This window comes from Sapajus apella, unplaced genomic scaffold, assembly GCF_009761245.1.
Source record: "Sapajus apella isolate SASKATOON/1434 unplaced genomic scaffold, GSC_monkey_1.0 scaffold20, whole genome shotgun sequence".
NCBI classification, from domain to species: Eukaryota; Metazoa; Chordata; class Mammalia; order Primates; family Cebidae; genus Sapajus; species Sapajus apella.
This window is the reverse complement of record NW_022436960.1, coordinates 1,618,002-1,635,786: the sequence shown is the minus strand read 5'-3', so window position 1 is coordinate 1,635,786 and position 17,785 is coordinate 1,618,002. Positions and strand designations below refer to the sequence as shown.

General features: G+C 41.6%; 1 protein-coding gene across 9 annotated transcripts in view; it reads left to right on the top strand.

Moving 5' to 3' along the window:
- PPP2R5C (protein phosphatase 2 regulatory subunit B'gamma) overlaps positions 1-17,785 on the top strand; it is a 162,892-nt gene that overhangs the window by 53,406 nt on the left and 91,701 nt on the right. The window contains exon 1 of one of the 9 annotated variants that reach the window (XM_032287372.1): positions 6,995-8,457. The exons of the other annotated variants lie outside the window; for them this stretch is intronic. Within the exon in view, the coding sequence (XP_032143263.1) occupies positions 8,436-8,457 (22 nt within the window). The 5' untranslated portion in view covers positions 6,995-8,435. Of the gene's footprint in view, positions 1-6,994; positions 8,458-17,785 lie in introns of those variants that run through there. 9 annotated transcript variants of the gene reach the window in all.

Genomic DNA, 17,785 nt, shown 5'->3' with positions numbered 1-17,785 from the left:
GTCATGGCAGAAACCCTGTATTTCTGTTCTCTCTTTGAATCTGCCCAGCACTGTGAGGCATTATAATCCTCCCCTACTCACCGCTGCCCCTGCCTTTTTTTTTTTTTTTTTTTTTCCTGGAACAGGAAAAAAAAGGGAGCCTCTTGCCCAGGGCCACAGAGAATGCAGTGAAACAAGATCTGAGCCTCAGTTAGTCTGATAGCAAAGCTCATGTTCTTTGCTCTGCAGACGTCAGAATGTTGAGAGATGCTGGTGGAAGCTCCTGCCTCATACGTACTTTTGATTTTTACTGTTTTCTGTACAGTTGGTAATATATTTGAGTGTCTGGAGTTCAAAACTCATTTCAGGGTTGAATGGGAGTTTGTTAAAGGTTTACGTGAATACGTTGTTGGTGTTCAGGGAGAAAGTTGATATTCTTCTTACCTGTTGTCCCAGTTCTCTTACCAAATCTGTCAGGTAGTAATCGTTGACTTTACTAATCTCCTCCACAAAATCAGTAGTATCCTGAGGAGAGTCCTGTAGAACTTGTTATCTGGTGACACTGAGCATTATTCCTAGAGTAGAGGCATCAGTCATTGTCAGTGGACTGAAAATTACAATATACTAGATAGCTATCAAGAAATAGTTATCTAGTATATTTCTTTTTTGAGATGGAATCTCGCTCTGTCACCAGGCTGGAGTGCAGTGCTACAATCTTTGCTCACTGCAACCTCCACCTCCCAGGTTCAAGTGATTCTTGTGCCTCAGCCTCCTAAGTAGCTGAGATTACAAGCGCCAGCTACCACACCCAGATAATTTTTGTATTTTTAGTAGAGACAGGGTTTCACCATGATGGCCAGGCTACTCCCGAACTCCTGACCTCAAGTGATCTGCCCGCCTCAGCCTCCCAAAGTGCTGGACTTAACAGGTGTGAGCCACTGCGCCCAGCCTATCAGGTATATTTCTTAGCTAAATACCTGATCAGTGGAATCAGAAGTTCATGAGAAGCTGTGCTTTATTTTTCTCTCAATCCTCTATACAGTTAACGTATTTCAATGAAAAACTTAAAGGAGATGGCTTTTGCTGCAAGGCAAAAACCCCCTGAGCAGGCATTATGCCCAAGTTCAAGAGTAAGACTAACCACCAAAAAGGTGACAGACTTGACACAAGTGACTGGTTGAAAGAGCAGACACAGGTGCCACTTACTCTGGGCCTTGCCCAGGCACCGTTTCCTCTCCCTGTCACCCTGGAAATGTGACCGCCAAGTGGAGAACTTCTAAACATGGGGTAAATCGTTTCTCTCACTGACATCTTGGAGAGACACTGGCTAAAATGCATGGGGACAAACCAGTGCTCCTACAGCAAGTAGGAATCTGGCTTTATTTTAGCCCCTTGAATTACACATAAATCAAAAACTCTTCTAGTGTAAAAAAAAAAAAAAAAAAAGACTAAGATATAACGGTTAAGTACAGTGAGTGACTCTAGGTCAGATCCTTGTTCTAAAAAGTGTAAAATCAAACCTGTTGGAGATGTTTTGGAGGCAGCTGGAGAAAGTGGCTTGCAGAATGATGTTGGATGTATGGAATGATTGCTAACTTTCTAGGTGTCAAAAGGTGTCAAAATTTTTAAGGGACTTAGGGAATGCAGACTGAAGTATTAATAGGTGAAGGATCATGATCTCTGCAATTTCAAATGATAAAGGGAAAATGGGTATAAGGCAAATGTGTCAAAGCATGGGCAGTGGTTGAATCTAGGGGAGGAGATACACAACATACAAGTATTCATTGAAATTCTCTGGAGATTTTAACTTTTTCATAATATTTGAGAGAAATATATTTTTAAACAATAAGGTTGTTTTACTTTCTTATTTCAATATTCACCGGTGAGGGAAATATCTTTAAAAAGGTTCTGCTTTGGAAAAGATGTACAGAGGAAATGTAATAACTTAGCTACTGTTTCCTAAGCAGTGAGCAGTGGCCTTTCGTATTTGAGGGTTTGCCAGCCAGTGTCGGTCCCCTGGTTGTAACTCACGGTAGCTGCACAGACGGCCACGCCATCTTTCCAAACAGTGTTTTTGGGGTGCATTACCGTTTTTGATGTTTGTCGGCATTTTTATTGGTCTTATGGAGTGTAACCAATTTTAAGGCATACTGGAAGACGAGATGAAACCAAAGTTCCCTCCGCACTTTAAGAGGCAGGGTGTTTGGTGGTTAAGGGTAAGACCAGGAGCCACACACCAGGGTCAGGTCACCACCACCCACCCCGCCCACCCCAGGCTAACCAAATGGTCTTGGGCGTGTGACTTACTCTCTGTGCCTAGAAATGGAACGTGAAATGGGAATAATAGTACAGCCTATCTCTGGAGTTTTTTGAAAGTTAAACTGGTGAATGCGTGTAAAGAGCTTAAAGTGGCACCTGGAGTGTCGTGAGACTCAGTGTTAGTGGTGGCCACGGTTATCTCTTTCATAGGTTGTATGTGGCACTCTGGAGTCCTGCCACTTAGCCATAATCTGTTTTATTTTTCTACAGCTCATCTGTCTGTCTCTCTTTTACCCAGCCTTTTCATCTCTTGTAGATTGCTTGGCATTTCACCATTCGGAAGAAATTAGTATCATCATTACCTCTGGAGTTTGTACTATGTTCTGCTTGTAGATTGTGTATAATTACCTCCTAACATGGTCTTAGGCACATGTCCGCGACCTCAGTTCAGAGTATACTTACTACTCCCTGTTCAGTCTTTCTGTTCCTATGGTCCAGTCCGTGAAGTCTAGAGTAAAATAAGAAATTGGCATTTATATACATCTTTCCTTCTTTAACTCTTTTGAAGAAAAAAGTTTTATCACATTCATAAGAAATTTCATCTTTAAAAAGTATTACAGGCACAGTGGCTCACACCTGTAATACCAGCACTTTGGAAGGTCACACCTGTACTTCCAACACTTTGGGAGGCCAAGGAGGGCAGATCACCTGAGGTCAGGAGTTCAAGACTACCCTGGCAAACATGGCAAAACCCCAGCTCTACTGAAAATACAAAAAAATTAGCTAGCATGGTGGCGTGCACCCGTAATCCCAGCTACTCAGGAGGTTGACACAGGAGAATCACTTAAACCCAAGAGGTGGAGGTTGCAATGAACCAAGATCACGCCACTGCTCCAGCCTGGGCAACAGGGTGAGACTCGGTCTCAAAAAAAAAAAAAAAAAAAAGAGAGATATCTGTGGTTAATCTCAAATAGGGTGACTTTACATGTCATTTCCCTTTAGTCATTTTTAAATGCAGATGTTGTTTTAACTAATGTTTGAAATAAGTGGGATCTCAACTGTAACCTTATATCCTAATTGTTTTTAAATGTTAATATTTTGGTGTTTAAAAGTAGAATTGGAGCTGTGAACACTGATGAGGATTTTTCAGTGTCTTTGTCATCGGTGTATGTGACCTTGTTATAATACTCTTGGGTTTTTGTCCGCTAGTTGTGTTACTCATGAGCAGTGTGTTCTAATTATGGTATTTTAACTTACAAATTATGAGAACAGTAATGTTTCACTCTAGGAAACAAGTCCTGAAGGACCCTGAAGCCCTAAAGAACCACCCCCCACTTCTAAGTTGCTGGTTCTTTATTCTTGGTGGGCCTCAAGGAAGAGGTGGGTGGTGAGGGTGTCTATATATGTGTGTTTACATTTGTAAACACTTTCTACACATGTATAATTAGGAATGGGTTGTTGGGTTTTTTCCCCAGCTTTATGTAGTTGGTCAGGCTTATCAAAGGGGGGTAGCATTTGATAATCGCTCTCTTAGAACTCTGAAGCACTTGCATGGAGCACTGTTCACCCTGGGCAGCCGGTGGCCCCTGGGGTCGCAGAGCTGCTTTCCAGAGGGTTTGCAAGGCCATAACTGTCTCATAGGATTACCAAGATCCAATTTACCTCTTTCACTGTGTGGACGTTTGCCCTGGTCGAGCAAAGGCAAGTAACATGGCACCTTTCTTTCATTAAGCAGGTCAGCGGTGTTCAGCTGGCGGCACGCCAGTCTGACCCAAGAATGTGCTTGATGAAGCATGAAGTTACTAGGTTTTAAATCTCAGCTCCTCTGTATACCTTTTCAATTTTGTTTTTGTTTGGGTTTGGTTTTTTCGTTGGCCAGGCTGGAGTGCAGTGGCGCAATCACAGCTCACTGCAGCCTCAGCTTTTCTTTCTTTTTTTTTTTTTGGTGGGGGTGGGGGTAGAGCTGGGGTCTCACTATGTTGCCCAGGCTGGTTGCAAACTCCTGGGTTCAAATGATCCTCCTGCCTTGGCCTCCCAGAGTGCCGGGATTAGTGGTGTGAGCCACTGCACCTGGCCTCCTTTTTAATTTTGTATGATGAAATGCAGAGTTCACATAAAGCCCTTCTAGCATGCTGGAGTGTAATGACCACCTTAAAGAAAAGCACCCACGCAGGTGTGTGAGTTATGAGCCAAAATAGCCGCTTTTTCCAGGAACTTGTAAATTATGAGAATAGTAATGTAAAATCATTTTTACTTGACAGAACAAAAAGCAGACAAACTGTGGTTATTAAGACTTGAATATTTGGGAGATATTTTCTAGAAAATCTGTGAAGTGAGCTTATTAATTCAGGGGAAAACAACTGTGACACTATTTTTGGTCCATGATAAAATTTGAGCTTTCCAGCAAAATGTGAACTTTGGAGAACTTTTATCTGCCAGTGTTTAAGTATGGCAGCTCCCAGTGCCATAAACTTTTTTGCTGAGAGGGGTGGTGACGTCAGCAAGTGGGGTTTCTTGATGTATGCAGTGGAAGGTCGCACAACACATGCAGCAGTGTTCTCAGTGACTGACAAACGATGCTACAAAACAGGCGTGGGCGAAGAGCCACGCGGAGTGTAAGACACATGCCAGCTGTTGATGTAACTGAAAGGCTCGTCAATATGGTTTCAGATCCCACGTTGCAATTAATCTTTAAGGAACTATCACTTGTTGAATTTTAATATTGGTAAAGAAAACCATTGGCAATTTTTTTGAAAAGGCTATTAAAACTTCCCTTTTCCCACCAGACATGTCTATCTGAGCCTGGGGTGTTTCTTTACTTATGCTTGAACCAAAATAGCATATCACAGCAAATTAAACACACAAACACATTGGCAGATCTGCGTGTCTTCTGTTAAGTTGAGCATTGAAGATACATGCAAAAATGTAAAACGGGGCCATTTTCTTGCTGGTTTCTTTTTGAAAATAAGATTATATTCATGTTATTTAATATGAAATGAATGTATTGCTAATTTAGATGAATAAGTAAATATTTTTTAAATTCTCAAATATGGTCAATAACAATGGCTATAACTTGCATAATCAGAGCTCTTCAGGGTTCTCCGTACTTTCTAAGAATGTAAGTAGGTCTTGACACCCAAAAAATGGAAAACCCTTGGCCTAGGAAATCTTCCTAGAATGGGCTGGATATGACTCTGACCCTGTTTTTTTGTTTGTGTGTTTGTTTTGTTTTGTTTTTGAGACAGTTTTGCTTTGTCACCAGGCGCCAGGCAGGAGTGTAGTGGGGCGATCTCGGCTTACTGCAACCTCCACCTCCCGGGTTCAAACAATTCTCCTGCCTCAGCCTCCCAAGCAGCTGGGACTAGAGGTGCACGCCACCCTGTTTTTACCAAGCCTCAAGCCTCTGTGGTTTTTTCCTCTTTTCTCTAAAAAAAATAAGTTTAAGTAGTCAGCTGAATCATCTCAACTGGTCTCTGGGACTGTGAGAGTCAAGAGCATCCAGGGCCCAGCCAACCCTGAGCCTGCCCCCTGCCTTGGTCAGTTTTCTTCTGTGTTTTTCAAATCTTTTCTTTTTAAGACATCATCAAGTAATCAGTTAATATGTGAATACAGCCACCTTTACATTTTTTCTTCATTGCAAATAAAACTGAAATTCCCTAAGCTTACCCCCGGAGATGGGCCTGCCACCCCTACATCTCAGAGTGACTGTTGCCTGGAGTTTGCTGTGTGTCATTCCCTACCATTTTCTCCCTGCTGGGGGTGTGTGTGTTTGTGTATTTATCCACCTAAATAATATAAGTATGTATTTATTCACAGAGTATGTAGCATTTTTTGTTTCATTTCTTTAAAAAGTTGACATGAGTAGTTTTAGTAACCTTCTATACGTTTTTAGTATCTTGATAGCTCTCTCAGTTCATAACGCTTCAAGCATCATATCATCCTGCGTTATACTATGTATACACACATCGCATAAGTGCTTAAGGTGGTCTCCCATGTTTTTCCGTTAATTTGGCTTAAACTTTCAGACTAGCCATCTAGGAGGCCGAGGCGAGTGTGACATGGAGCTGTCACAGAGGCTCAGCCCCCACAGCCTTGTGCATAGGTGCCCTAGGCTAGTTTTACAGGTGTCAAAATGACCAGGCCAGAGTGAAACCTCATGTTGTCTGATTTTAGTACAGAGGTCACTTATGCTTCACCAAGCTGCTAGAAATGTGGAATTCTGTTTCTCAATTCTTGGACCCAGTCGTGAGGAGACATTTCCCTTTAGAGAACGTCATTGACACTGTTGAAAGTATTTTACTAGATGTTGAAAACATTGAGGTCTTACTAATTTAGGGACCACCCCCCACCACCACCGCCACTCCACACACACACAGATCGCTTCCTAAATTATTCAATCAAATCATACAGGAATCTGGAGCTGTCAGAGCTAAGGTGAAGGCCTAATGGTGTCACTAGTTACTGAGGTTCTTAAGTCACCATACTTTCCTCAATCTCCAAATAAATTACATTAAAAATGCATTTGATTCAATTACTTATTTTCAAGGAAGTTGCAAGAAAGGAGCTGAGATTGGCATTCCAATCTGATACCCCTGAAGACGAAAAACACGGAACGAGAGTGAGCACATTTCTCCTCTTACTTTGTTCTTAGTTAAGAGAAGTGCTCTGCCAGGAGAAAACCTAAATGATTGGCCAATGGGTAGAGTTTTTTTTAAAGAATCTAATAAATTGAGATACTTTTTCATTTTACACAAAGTCACAAATGACATTATGTTGATAAGTGTTTATAGTATTCTTAAACATTTAAATTTAAGCCAAAGTTAAATTTATGATTTTGGGAAATTTTTTACTTATCCTTTGTCTCTTCCCCACTTCTTCCCCTTGAGAACCGCATTCTTATTTTCTCATTTATATCCTGATGAGATGATCAGGTATTGAAACTGACCTTTTGAAGACATGTAAACTTTTGTGGGGGCTGACTTTTCTCATTCAAATAGTCTAATATCAATGGATATGAACTCTGCGTATTTTTACTTTGGAATCTTATGCATCATTTAAATGTTAACTTTCAAAATATTAATCCTGAATTTTCACATTGTTGTGTGAGTTGGAATTATTATCCAATTAAATGAACATAAATCATACTGCCTACATAAATTAGAAAAATATCTTTTGGTGGGCTATGTGTGTATATGCACACATGTGTTTATGTAAGACCAAATATCAACTTACAAAAACCAGTTCAGTCTTACAGTCTTGTTTAGTGTAACATATGGGCTGAGACATTTGCTTACTTGAGCCTTTTCACCCTTTCTTTGTAAAAAGGAGGAGAGCCTTTAAGTGAAATGTAAACTAAACTTGGAACCCCCCAAATAATTGTAATACTACTTCACATTTAAATGTTTTTAAAAACTAAAGCAAAGTTTAAGAAGCATGTTCAGTTAAGGGTTCTTTGGCAGCAAACAGGGACTTAACAGCCAAGCTAATAGCCTTCGCTATGGCATCCATAGTAACTAACACATGCTTCGGATGTAAATATTTATACCACCGAGCAGGGCTGCAGAACCCAGGCAGAGCAGTCGGGACAGTGAAATTAAAGCATCAGCCAGCCGTTTTGGATTTCTTTTGTATTATCTGATATTCCAAGCATTACAATCATTCATCTCTTCTAGGGTTTTTCAAAATGGTAGTTTAGCCAGAAGAAAAAGAATTCTAGAAGACCAATTTACTTGGAGCAATTCAGTATCCCCTCCCCCATGGCATAATAGATACCCAAATGAGAATGGAGAGTCTGTTATTGTTTGTCATTAGCGCCCTGGAATCTTTTTAATCTTCAAAGCTCCTTGCAAAAGGCTTCATTAACCGCTGCCCTCTTTCCTATGAGGCAGTAAACAAGTATTATTAGTCCTACTTTTACAGTCGTAGAAACCAAAGCAGAGAGGTTCTCCAACTTGCCTGAGGTCCAGGAAGGGGTTGGTGACAGAGACCAGAGACCGGACCAGCACTTGGGTTTTCTGACTCACGGTTCTGGGCGCACACCTCTCTGAGCATGCATTGAGCCTGCTCTTGCAGGTGTTTTTATCACAGGGATCTATCTACGCGGTGCTTTCTGCTCTCAGCTTTTTACAGTGGTATAGAGTGCAGTGCAGCTGAAACCAGGTTAGTTGATCTTATGGTATCATCTAGAAAAACAAGAGATGCAGATTCTGGGTCACGAAGGTAAGGCTGTACTTTGAGGGTTTGTGGTTCTGGGTGAAATTAACTTATCTGAGCCCTACGTCATCTTGCCAGGCACAGTAGTGCCCACTTGCTCCCTCACACAGCCCCAGAGCTTCCGCTGAAGAAACGGACTCCAGGACTGACTTTCCACTTGATTTTAGGAGCAGGCACATCCCGAGAGATTCACATTCAAGCATTTTAAACATGGCTGGCAAGAGTATTTTCGTGCTAAACATAAACTTACCATTGGTGAAGATTCTTAATGAGTAATTCTTAGGATTTAGTACAAAATTAGATATATTCTTTTTATCAGTAATGATATAGCATGGAGTTCTTGCGGGATGGGGGAGAGAGGCATTCATCTGGAAACTGGTTCTGTTTTGGTGTAGACATTTGTCTGAAGGGAAACAGTAGGACAGCACAGACACTGCTTGATATTTACAATTGAGGTGATGTTTACATTGTAGTGAAAAAAACCCTATGAGCGCATGTTCCTGAGTTTAATAAAGCTCTTGGAAGATTTCCTTCCTCCTCCTTTGCTTTTTATTCTGCCTCTGTACTGTGGTTAATTGAAGTGTTAGCAACCCTGGGGCCTTTTGTTGTCCCAAACAAGGTTAAAATTAAGACTAAAAAAATGTCTGAGTTCATTTCAAATGGAAGGACAACATTATACCTAACCCAGAAGAAAACAAAATTCAGTTTTGACTTTCTGCCCTAGGTCCACCTAAAGTTGTATATCTCTCATTTGCAAATATTTAGAAATCGCCTACTTGGCAGTTGGCTCTGTGCTTAGTGCTAAGAACGGTGGTGTTACAGGTGCTGTGGGTGCATGTCTGCACTGGCTTCAGGAGGAGGGAGCAGGCCCAGTGGGGCCCAGCAGGGCCTTCCCAAAGAAGCAATGCTTAGCTGAAGTTTAATAAATAATTGGTGGTCCCGGGATGCAGTTGGGAAGGTGGGATGATTCAGCCTGCTGGGGTGTGTGTTGGGGGTGGTTGTCACAGTGTGGTGAGAGAAGTCCTGGAAAAGCGTTGATATCAAGCAAGTATCATCCCTTTGTGACTGATGAAAGGAGAGCCGCAGAGAGCAGTGAAGTGGAAGGCAAGACAGCAGCAGTGTCTCACCCCCTCTTCATCACTACAGAGGGGAAATTGGGCTAAGAATAAATTTGTTTTGGTTCCAGGATGAAACTCAAGAGATACAGAAGAAACTGAAAGCGATACTTTTGGCGGAGGGATAGACTAAGAGGGTTTTCCGTGTGTGTGTGTGTGTGTGTGTGTGTGTGTGTGTGTGTGTGTGTGTGTGTGTGTGTGTGTGTTGCTTGTTCAAAATATATAAAGAAGGCCTAGCATTAAAAGTGTGAGGCATACCTGATTATGGAAGCCGGGCATTGCTCTCTTTCTGTGTCTCAGAAGTTACTACTATTACTTTGGCCACTTAACTCGCTAGAACAGTTTCGAAAGGCCAAGATCATGGGTTTAGATTTGAGACTTGGTCAAAAGGTAACTTTCCTAGTCCTTATCGTAGAGTACATGCTCCCAGCTTTTGCCCAGCTGTTTAGGGTACACATGCTCACCTGTGAGGGCAACAGCACAGCATGCAGGCGGAACCGTGCAGCTCAGTGACCACTCGACTCCAGCCAGGGCCTCCCTCCGATTCCATCATTTGGTTTCACTAAACTTTCACGTTCGCATTTCATTTAGTTGAATGAACCAGTTTTGTTGTATTTCAGATACTCTGATTGTGTGGTCAGCCCTGTTCAGTTTTTGTAGGTGAACGATAAAGCTGTCAAAACCAGATCTGCTGAAAACCAGAACATTCAGTGTCATCTGTGGCAGAGAGGATGGTCAGAAATTTCTGGGGCAGGAAGGGAAATTTAAGAAGGAAGTTGGGGAAGCTAGGGCCTCATGGCTTTGGTTTTTCTGGTGGTCCAGGAAAAGAGCCTCTGGAGAATTGAGGGGGAACAATAAGCAGGAAGCATGAGGAATGAGGAGGGAACTGACCAAGGATTGGTGAGAGTATGGGGTGGCCCAAAGGGCGTGGTCAGAGTTGGCAATGAAGGCTGTCACAGCAAAGTCTTTATGTACTCCAAGAACCAAGCCCTTTTCATAGATACGTTTTGCAAATTTTTTCCCATACCGTGGGTTGTTTTTTTCACTGTCTTGATGGTATCATTTGCGGCACACATTTTTAATTTGGAGGAAGACCAGTTTATCTTGATTTGTCTTCTTTCACCTGTGCTTATGTTGTTATAGCCATGAAACCGTCGTTGAATCCAGACTTACTCTTACACATTCTTCTAAGAGTTTTTTTAATATTAGCTCTCTTACGTTTTGGTCTTTGTTCCATTTCATGTTAGTTTTTATACAGGGTGTAAGATAAGGGTCCAACTTCATTTATCTACATGTGAATATCCAGTTTTCCCAGCACCATTTGTTTAAAAAAAAAAGTTATTTCCCCTATTGAATGGGTTTGGCACCCTTGTTGAAAATCAGTGGGTCGTAAATGGAAGGGTTTATTTCTGGATTCTCTATTCCATTGGTCTGTATGTCTGTCCTTATGTCTGTACCACACTGTCTTGATTACTGTAGCTCTGTTGTAAGCTTTAAAATCAGGAAGTGTGAACTCTCCAACTTTGTTCTTTTTTTCAAAATTGTTTAGGTATTTTAGGCCCCTTTTCGTATATTGGGTCCATTTCATTCAATGGTATAATGATATATGCATTTCCATGTGAATTTTAGAATCATCTTAGCAATGCTCCTTGTCTCTTTCTCCTAATACTGTGCCTTTCTTGGGTTAAAATCAGTTAAATTTGGACAGTGCTCCCCGGAATCTCCCCAGTAGCTGCTCTGACTGAGCAGAGAACCTGTAGGACGTCTTGGGCACTTAGTCTGAAATGGTCCACGATGAGCCCCCAAAATGTTTAAGTTTCTGAAATTTCTGGTTTTGTTGTAAAAAGCTATTTGAATTTAGTATTCCGTTTCATGACTATTATGGTTAAGTGTAAAAATGTTTAACTTTTTTTTTTTTTTTTTGAGATGGAGTCTTGCTGTATCACCTAGACTGGAGTGCAGTCGACCATCCTCGACTCACTGAAACCTCCACCTCCCAGGTTCAAGTGATTCTTGTGTCTCGCTTCCCGAGTAGCTGGGATTACAGGCGTGTGTCAACACACCCAGCTAATTTTTGTATTTTTAGTAGAGACAGGGTTTCGCCATGTTGGCCAGGCTAGTCTAGAACTCTTGACCTGAAGTGATCTTCCGGCCTTGGCCCTCCAAAGTGCTGGGATTACAGGCATGAGCTACTGTACCTCGCCTTGTTTCACATTTTAACTGCATGGAGAACTGATATTCTAGGATATATATTGTGTTTATCCTCTGGCTCTATGCACCCTCCAGAATGCATACTCCAGCATAAAAGGCCCAAGTTAGGCAAAAACCTGCCTGTTGGAGTTCTTGAAAAGTTGTTTCATTAACCGTCTGCCCTCTCGCCTCACCAGACCACAGCCTGCCCAGCAGAACTAAAGGACAACACTGATCTGCTGCTCTCTTCTCTGGGCAAGATGGCCTCACCTGACTCACAGCTGTTGCTTTCTTTCACAAAGCCGCTGATTCTTAAAATAGATTTGGGTCTTGTCAATCTTGGCCGTCAAAAAGATTGAACTTTTACAGGATGAAACCGGTTTTTTCCTAAATTATCTTGTTTTGGGAAATCAGTTCTTGACCATAAGTGCAGGCTCACGTATGCTAAGGAGGGCACCCCAGACACCTGTGCTGCTCAGTGACAGGACTTACCTGTCAAAGGCAAAGATTAGGGTGATGTCATGTGAGTTTTCCATTAAGCTAAATTTGTTCAATGTACAGGATTATCTTTCTTTCTGAAATTGTCTTGTTCCCCGTAACCTCATATTAGAAATGAGAGATTGTCTTTTTGGTATTAAAACATCTTTTCTGTTAGGACGTTTTTTCACTGATCTTATTTGTATGTAAGGAGGATAACCCAGCATCAGTCCTCAGGATTCTTTGTGAAATGTTTCTAGTCTGTGAAATCCTAACTCCAGAATTTCAGTTTAGACGACAAATCCCAGATTTTTACCTTGTTTACATTTGTAGTTACCACATAATATTTCAGATGATTTATGTAACCTGAAAGCCCATTTTTTTATTCCTTTCATATGAAATGTCCAGAATAGGCAAATCCATAGAGACAGAAATCAGATTAGAGGTTGCCAGGGGCTGTGGGGAGGGAGGAATGGGGAGTAATTACTTACAGAGCATGGGGAGTTCTTCTGGGGTAATGAAAAAGTTTTGAAACTAGACAGAGGGGCAATTGCACAACATTGTAAATACACTACATAACCCTGAAGTGTGCTTAAAATGGTTCATTGTATGTTATGTGAATTTTCAATTTTTTTGAAAAGCCCATTTTATTCAGTGGTATAATGATATGTAAAAGACTGGAAGGTGTAGGGGGAGTGTTGTATTCAGATGATAGACATCAAGGCAAGCACACTCTGTATGCTTGTACACACACACACAACTACATATACACAAAGCACATACTTGTTATTTCTGTTTCTAAGTATGATCAGTAGACGCTGATCAGGTAAATAAGCTTTCTGCTTTGGGACAGGCAGAAAGATTTAATACTTAACTGAAATTCAAAGATACTCTTTTTTTGTTTTTTAGACAGGGTCTCGCTCTGCCTCCCAGGCTGGAGTGTAGTGACACAACCTCGGCTCACTGCAACCGTCACCTCCAAGGTTCAAGCGATTCTCTTGCCTCAGCCTCCTGAGTAGCTGAGACTACAGGCTAATTTTTTGTATTTTTAGAAGGGACGGGGTTTCTCAGTGCTGGCCAGGCTGTTCTAGAATTCCTGGCCTCAAGTGGTCCACCTGCCTCATCTTCTCAAAGTGCTGAAAGTACAGGCATGAGCCACAGTGCCCAGCCTCAAAAGATATTCTTTTTTTTTTTCTTTTGATACGGAGTTTCAATCATTGTTGTGTGATCTCAGCTCGCCGCAACCTCCACCTCCTGGGTTCAAGCAATTCTTCTGCCTCAGCCTCCCGAGTAGCTGGGATTACAGGCATGCATCACCGTGCCCAGCTAATTTTGTATTTTTAGTTGAGACAGAGTTTCTCCATGTTGGTCAAGCTGGTCTTTAACTCCTGACCTCAGATGATCCACCTGCCTTGGCTTCCCAAAGTGCTGGGATTACAGACATGAGCCACCACATCCAGCCTTAAAAGATATTCTTTGTCTTACCTCAGAAACTATGTTTTTCAGCCTTTCACATTAGAAAGTTGAAATTGTGCAGGTATCTTCCATGTAAATCTGAATCGTGTTTTTCTCTTACTGCTGAGTCTGGTTGATGTGTTCCTGGTATTTAGTGGAACTCTGGCCAACATAGGCCAAAGGTAGTTAGTGGGGTTCTATCTGTAAACCTTGATATAAGAGCATGGGACTTGCTGTCTCCTTCTCCATTCCTCCAAGAAAGAGAAAGGAAAGGAGGAGGAAAGAAAAACACCGTATGTTATTTTTAAGTTTGTGAGAATCCTTATTATGAGTTCTCAATACAACATTTTTTAACACTTTTCTCTCCCTCTTGCTTCCTTCTTCAGTCTCCAAATACCATTCATTTCCTCATTTCATTGATAGCTCTTACTAGGCAAGAAAGCCAAGCAGAAGGAAACCTACATCAGGGAAGTACTGAGCTAGGGGGTCTCATCTGGACTTGGGGTTCTGGGCAGCCTGAACACAGGTTTCCTAGTTTCCTGAAGTAATTGAGCTTATTGCCTTAACTTCAGTGAAAATCCTGACTGTGCTTTACTTTTAACTGAATATTCAGACCTCTTATAATATTCCATAAGTTTGGATTTTTTTTGAGGAAGGTGATTTTTCCTCTTAACCTTGCCTCTGTGTTTGTGGGTATATTTTGTCAGTTTTTGGACAGTTTTCCATGCACGGATCCTGATCACGGTGGGAGCAGGCAGCATGAGGTGCCCCCGATCAGACAGCGTGAGGTGCCCCGATCAGGCAGCATGAGGTGCCCCGATCAGGCAGCGTGAGGTGCCCCGATAAGGCAGCGTGAGGTGCGCCCGATCAGACATCCAGCTCCACATTGGTGGCCTTCCTGCCCCCAGGTTATCCTTACATGGTACGTTCAGATTGAGTGCTTTCAAAGGTGCTTAACCTTACCTTGGTTGTTCTGTTGCGGGTCTCATTTTTCTTTTCTGAAGTATTGAAATGTTACTCCTAGGGACCGAACACTGGTTTTACTGTCCATAGTGGCAAAAAGAAAAAGTTTCCAAAAATTGTTTCTATTTGGTTCTTTGTGACCCAAGTTGTTGCTTAGCTTTCTTGCCTTATAAGAGCCAGAAACGAGATCAGGACATGAATGGTATTTTCTGAACCCTCAGAGTGTGTGAAATACCATTTTTGTAAAGAAAAGCATCTATATTCAAGGTAGATCTTACTTAAATAGCTTTATGCCTCAAAGGAAAACAGAAATGTAATTCCTAGAAATGACAAATTATTCTCCCATTCATGTTTTAAGACTGAAATATGTTCTAATCTATTGGAGAGTGAGAATTTCCAAGTTCATTAATTTGGGTTCCCGTTACCAACTCATATTTTACAGCCCATGTAAAGTTTTATTTCAGTGAAGTCCTTTGTTATCACAAGTAGAACTTGGGAACTCTATACTGCTGTCTCCAGACAAGACACAGGGTTTCACTCACGTGAACAAAGGATAATCCATTCAGAACTGTAAACAAATGCTGCATTGTCCGCTTGGTAGTTGTGACCCTCTTCAGTCCTGCTTTGAGGCTGACGATAGCCAAGTGTTGGCGCAAATCAGCATAAATCAGAGCAACAGCAAATCCACCCAAGGGGGGCCCCGGATTGGACGTGCTTTGGACAGCAGGTCCACAGCCTGCACCTGCGTGAATCCTTAGACCGGCTTCTGTCTCTGCTCCAAGCACTCATCCTAAAGTGTATCCGGACCATTTTAAGTACCATTCCAGCAGTGGTACTTAGTTGCAATTAACGTGTCATTCTACTAAAAGAAAACTGCAGCTTGGGTTGCAAGATACTTGACTATAAAGATGTAAATAGAAAATTCACTTTCATCCAGCAAGGAATACAAAGAAGCAGCAAGAGAGCCTGCCTGCTCTCAGGGAGCTTGCAGTTTAAGAGAACATAATATGTATGATTTAAAGTAAAATGGAAGTATTGCTAAAGGGGTGAGAGGATGCAAAGATTACCTTCAGTTAGAATGATAAGTAAGTTGCCATCATGGCAGCATTCATGGATACTGTAGGTTTCTTCATTCAGCAAACACTTCCAAGCACTTTTGTGTCTAATCCTGTCATAGCTGGTGGAAAATTATACACTGACAACCTATGTGCAAATGACAACATCATGTGGCATGTGCAGGGCTGCCAGCTATGCAGGGACATTAATAGAGCCCAGCGGAAGGGCACGTCACTCTGCTCTTGGGGAGAAAAGAGATGTGTTGAGTTTTGGTTTTTTATTTTTGCTGGTTTTACCATAAATGAAATCTGATTCTTCTTAATATGTTATCTGTGATATGTTGGCATAGATATCTTAATGTATAAAACATGCTTATATTTGTATATGACATTATGTTTATTTTTGGATACATGCAGAAAAAAATTTGCTAAGGCTTACACTGTTAAAACATATGCAAGAGTATATTAAAGGAAACCAAATAACTAGAAGCCAGTTAGGAGGATCAGTTCAACTTTTGAATGGAGCCATTCAACAGTTTCAGAAAATTTTTTACACTACGAATGGGTCAATGGGCATAGCATCTTTTTAAGCTTTCTTCTAGCGTGTGGGACCAAAACCATTGCAGATACATAAAGGAAGATGCTTATCATCCTGTCTGAGTTGTAAGACAGGACACAACTCCTTATCATAGTGCATTCCTTACATAAGTAAAAGAATTACAATTGACCCTTGAACGTCACAAGTTTGAACTGCACAGGTCCACTTATATGTGGATTTTTTTCAACCAAATGCAGATTGCAAATGCACAAGATTCGAGACCTGTGTATACAGAGGGCCAACTTTTCATATGCACGGGTCCTGCAGGCTGACTGTGGGGCTTGAATATGCATGGATTTGGGTAAGCGTGGTGGGCCTAGAACCAATCCCCCGCATGGACGGCTGTAGTCTGTTACTTACATTGGCTTTAAAGTTGAGTTTAACTTGTCCAAAGACATTCGTATTTAAGTAGCAATATTATGATACAGATTTGAAGGCAAAACTTAAAAGAATCAATGGATATCCTGGAATCCGTGGAAAGATTCTAATCCTGGGCTTCTAAATAGTATTGCATTTATAGAAGCAAAGACTAGCGGGGGTTAGCAAAGCCTGAGAGCAATTGATCTGTCCATCCTCTAATGAAAAGGAACAGAACAGAAGTAAAATGGTTTTCTGGCCCCTCATTCAGGATAATCATTGGAGATTTGTTGAGCAATAATAGTCAACAAGAAATCTACAACTTAGGCCAAATAGAGGACTTCTTGTTATTTTCTTTCTTTATACTGTAGGATAGCCTAGGATTCCTCCAAGTGTGGTGAGTGCACGCCACTGCTTATGGCAGTTCTTTTAAGTGATTCAGAGTTGAATATTATTTTACTTTAATAATTATATATTGGTGAGTGTGAAAATATATAATTAGCACATCAAATCCATGGTTTCTTGGGCTATTATTGCTTAGGACACAGCTTAATAAAAAGTGTATCCATAAAACAAAGTACCAACTAAATAACAGCATGACTGTACACAGATTAATGAAGATCTTGAAGGTGTCCATGCGGGACTGAAGTATGGGAAACCCCACGGTGGGCGACTTTGGGTTCCACCTGAGGACCCTGTTCCGAAGACACCTTCCTGTCTCTTTCTTGGGTTATAAGCAGTGGAGACGCACTCGGGCTTACACAAATGAAGACAGGTGTTTTAAAATAGTCACGGAGGGACCCCACACAGAGGAGCGGGGGGAACCGGACTCCAGCAGCGTGAGTGACCCCTCTGTGTCCTCGTCCACGCCACCATGCCCAGTCTCCGTGTGTCATGCGCCTTCTTTCCTGCACTTGACCATGTAACGTCTCTGCATACTTTTTTGCTTTTGCTCAGTGACATGACACAGTTAGCAGTTGGGGAACGTCAAGCGAGTATTTAACTGCTGAGTAATTGTTCTTTGTTTGTTAAAATGGGAATGATAATAGTTTTTCTCTCACAGGACAGCTGTGGATAGTCAGGGAGGTTGGGGCGTGAACACTCGGCACAGCATCTGAAACGTG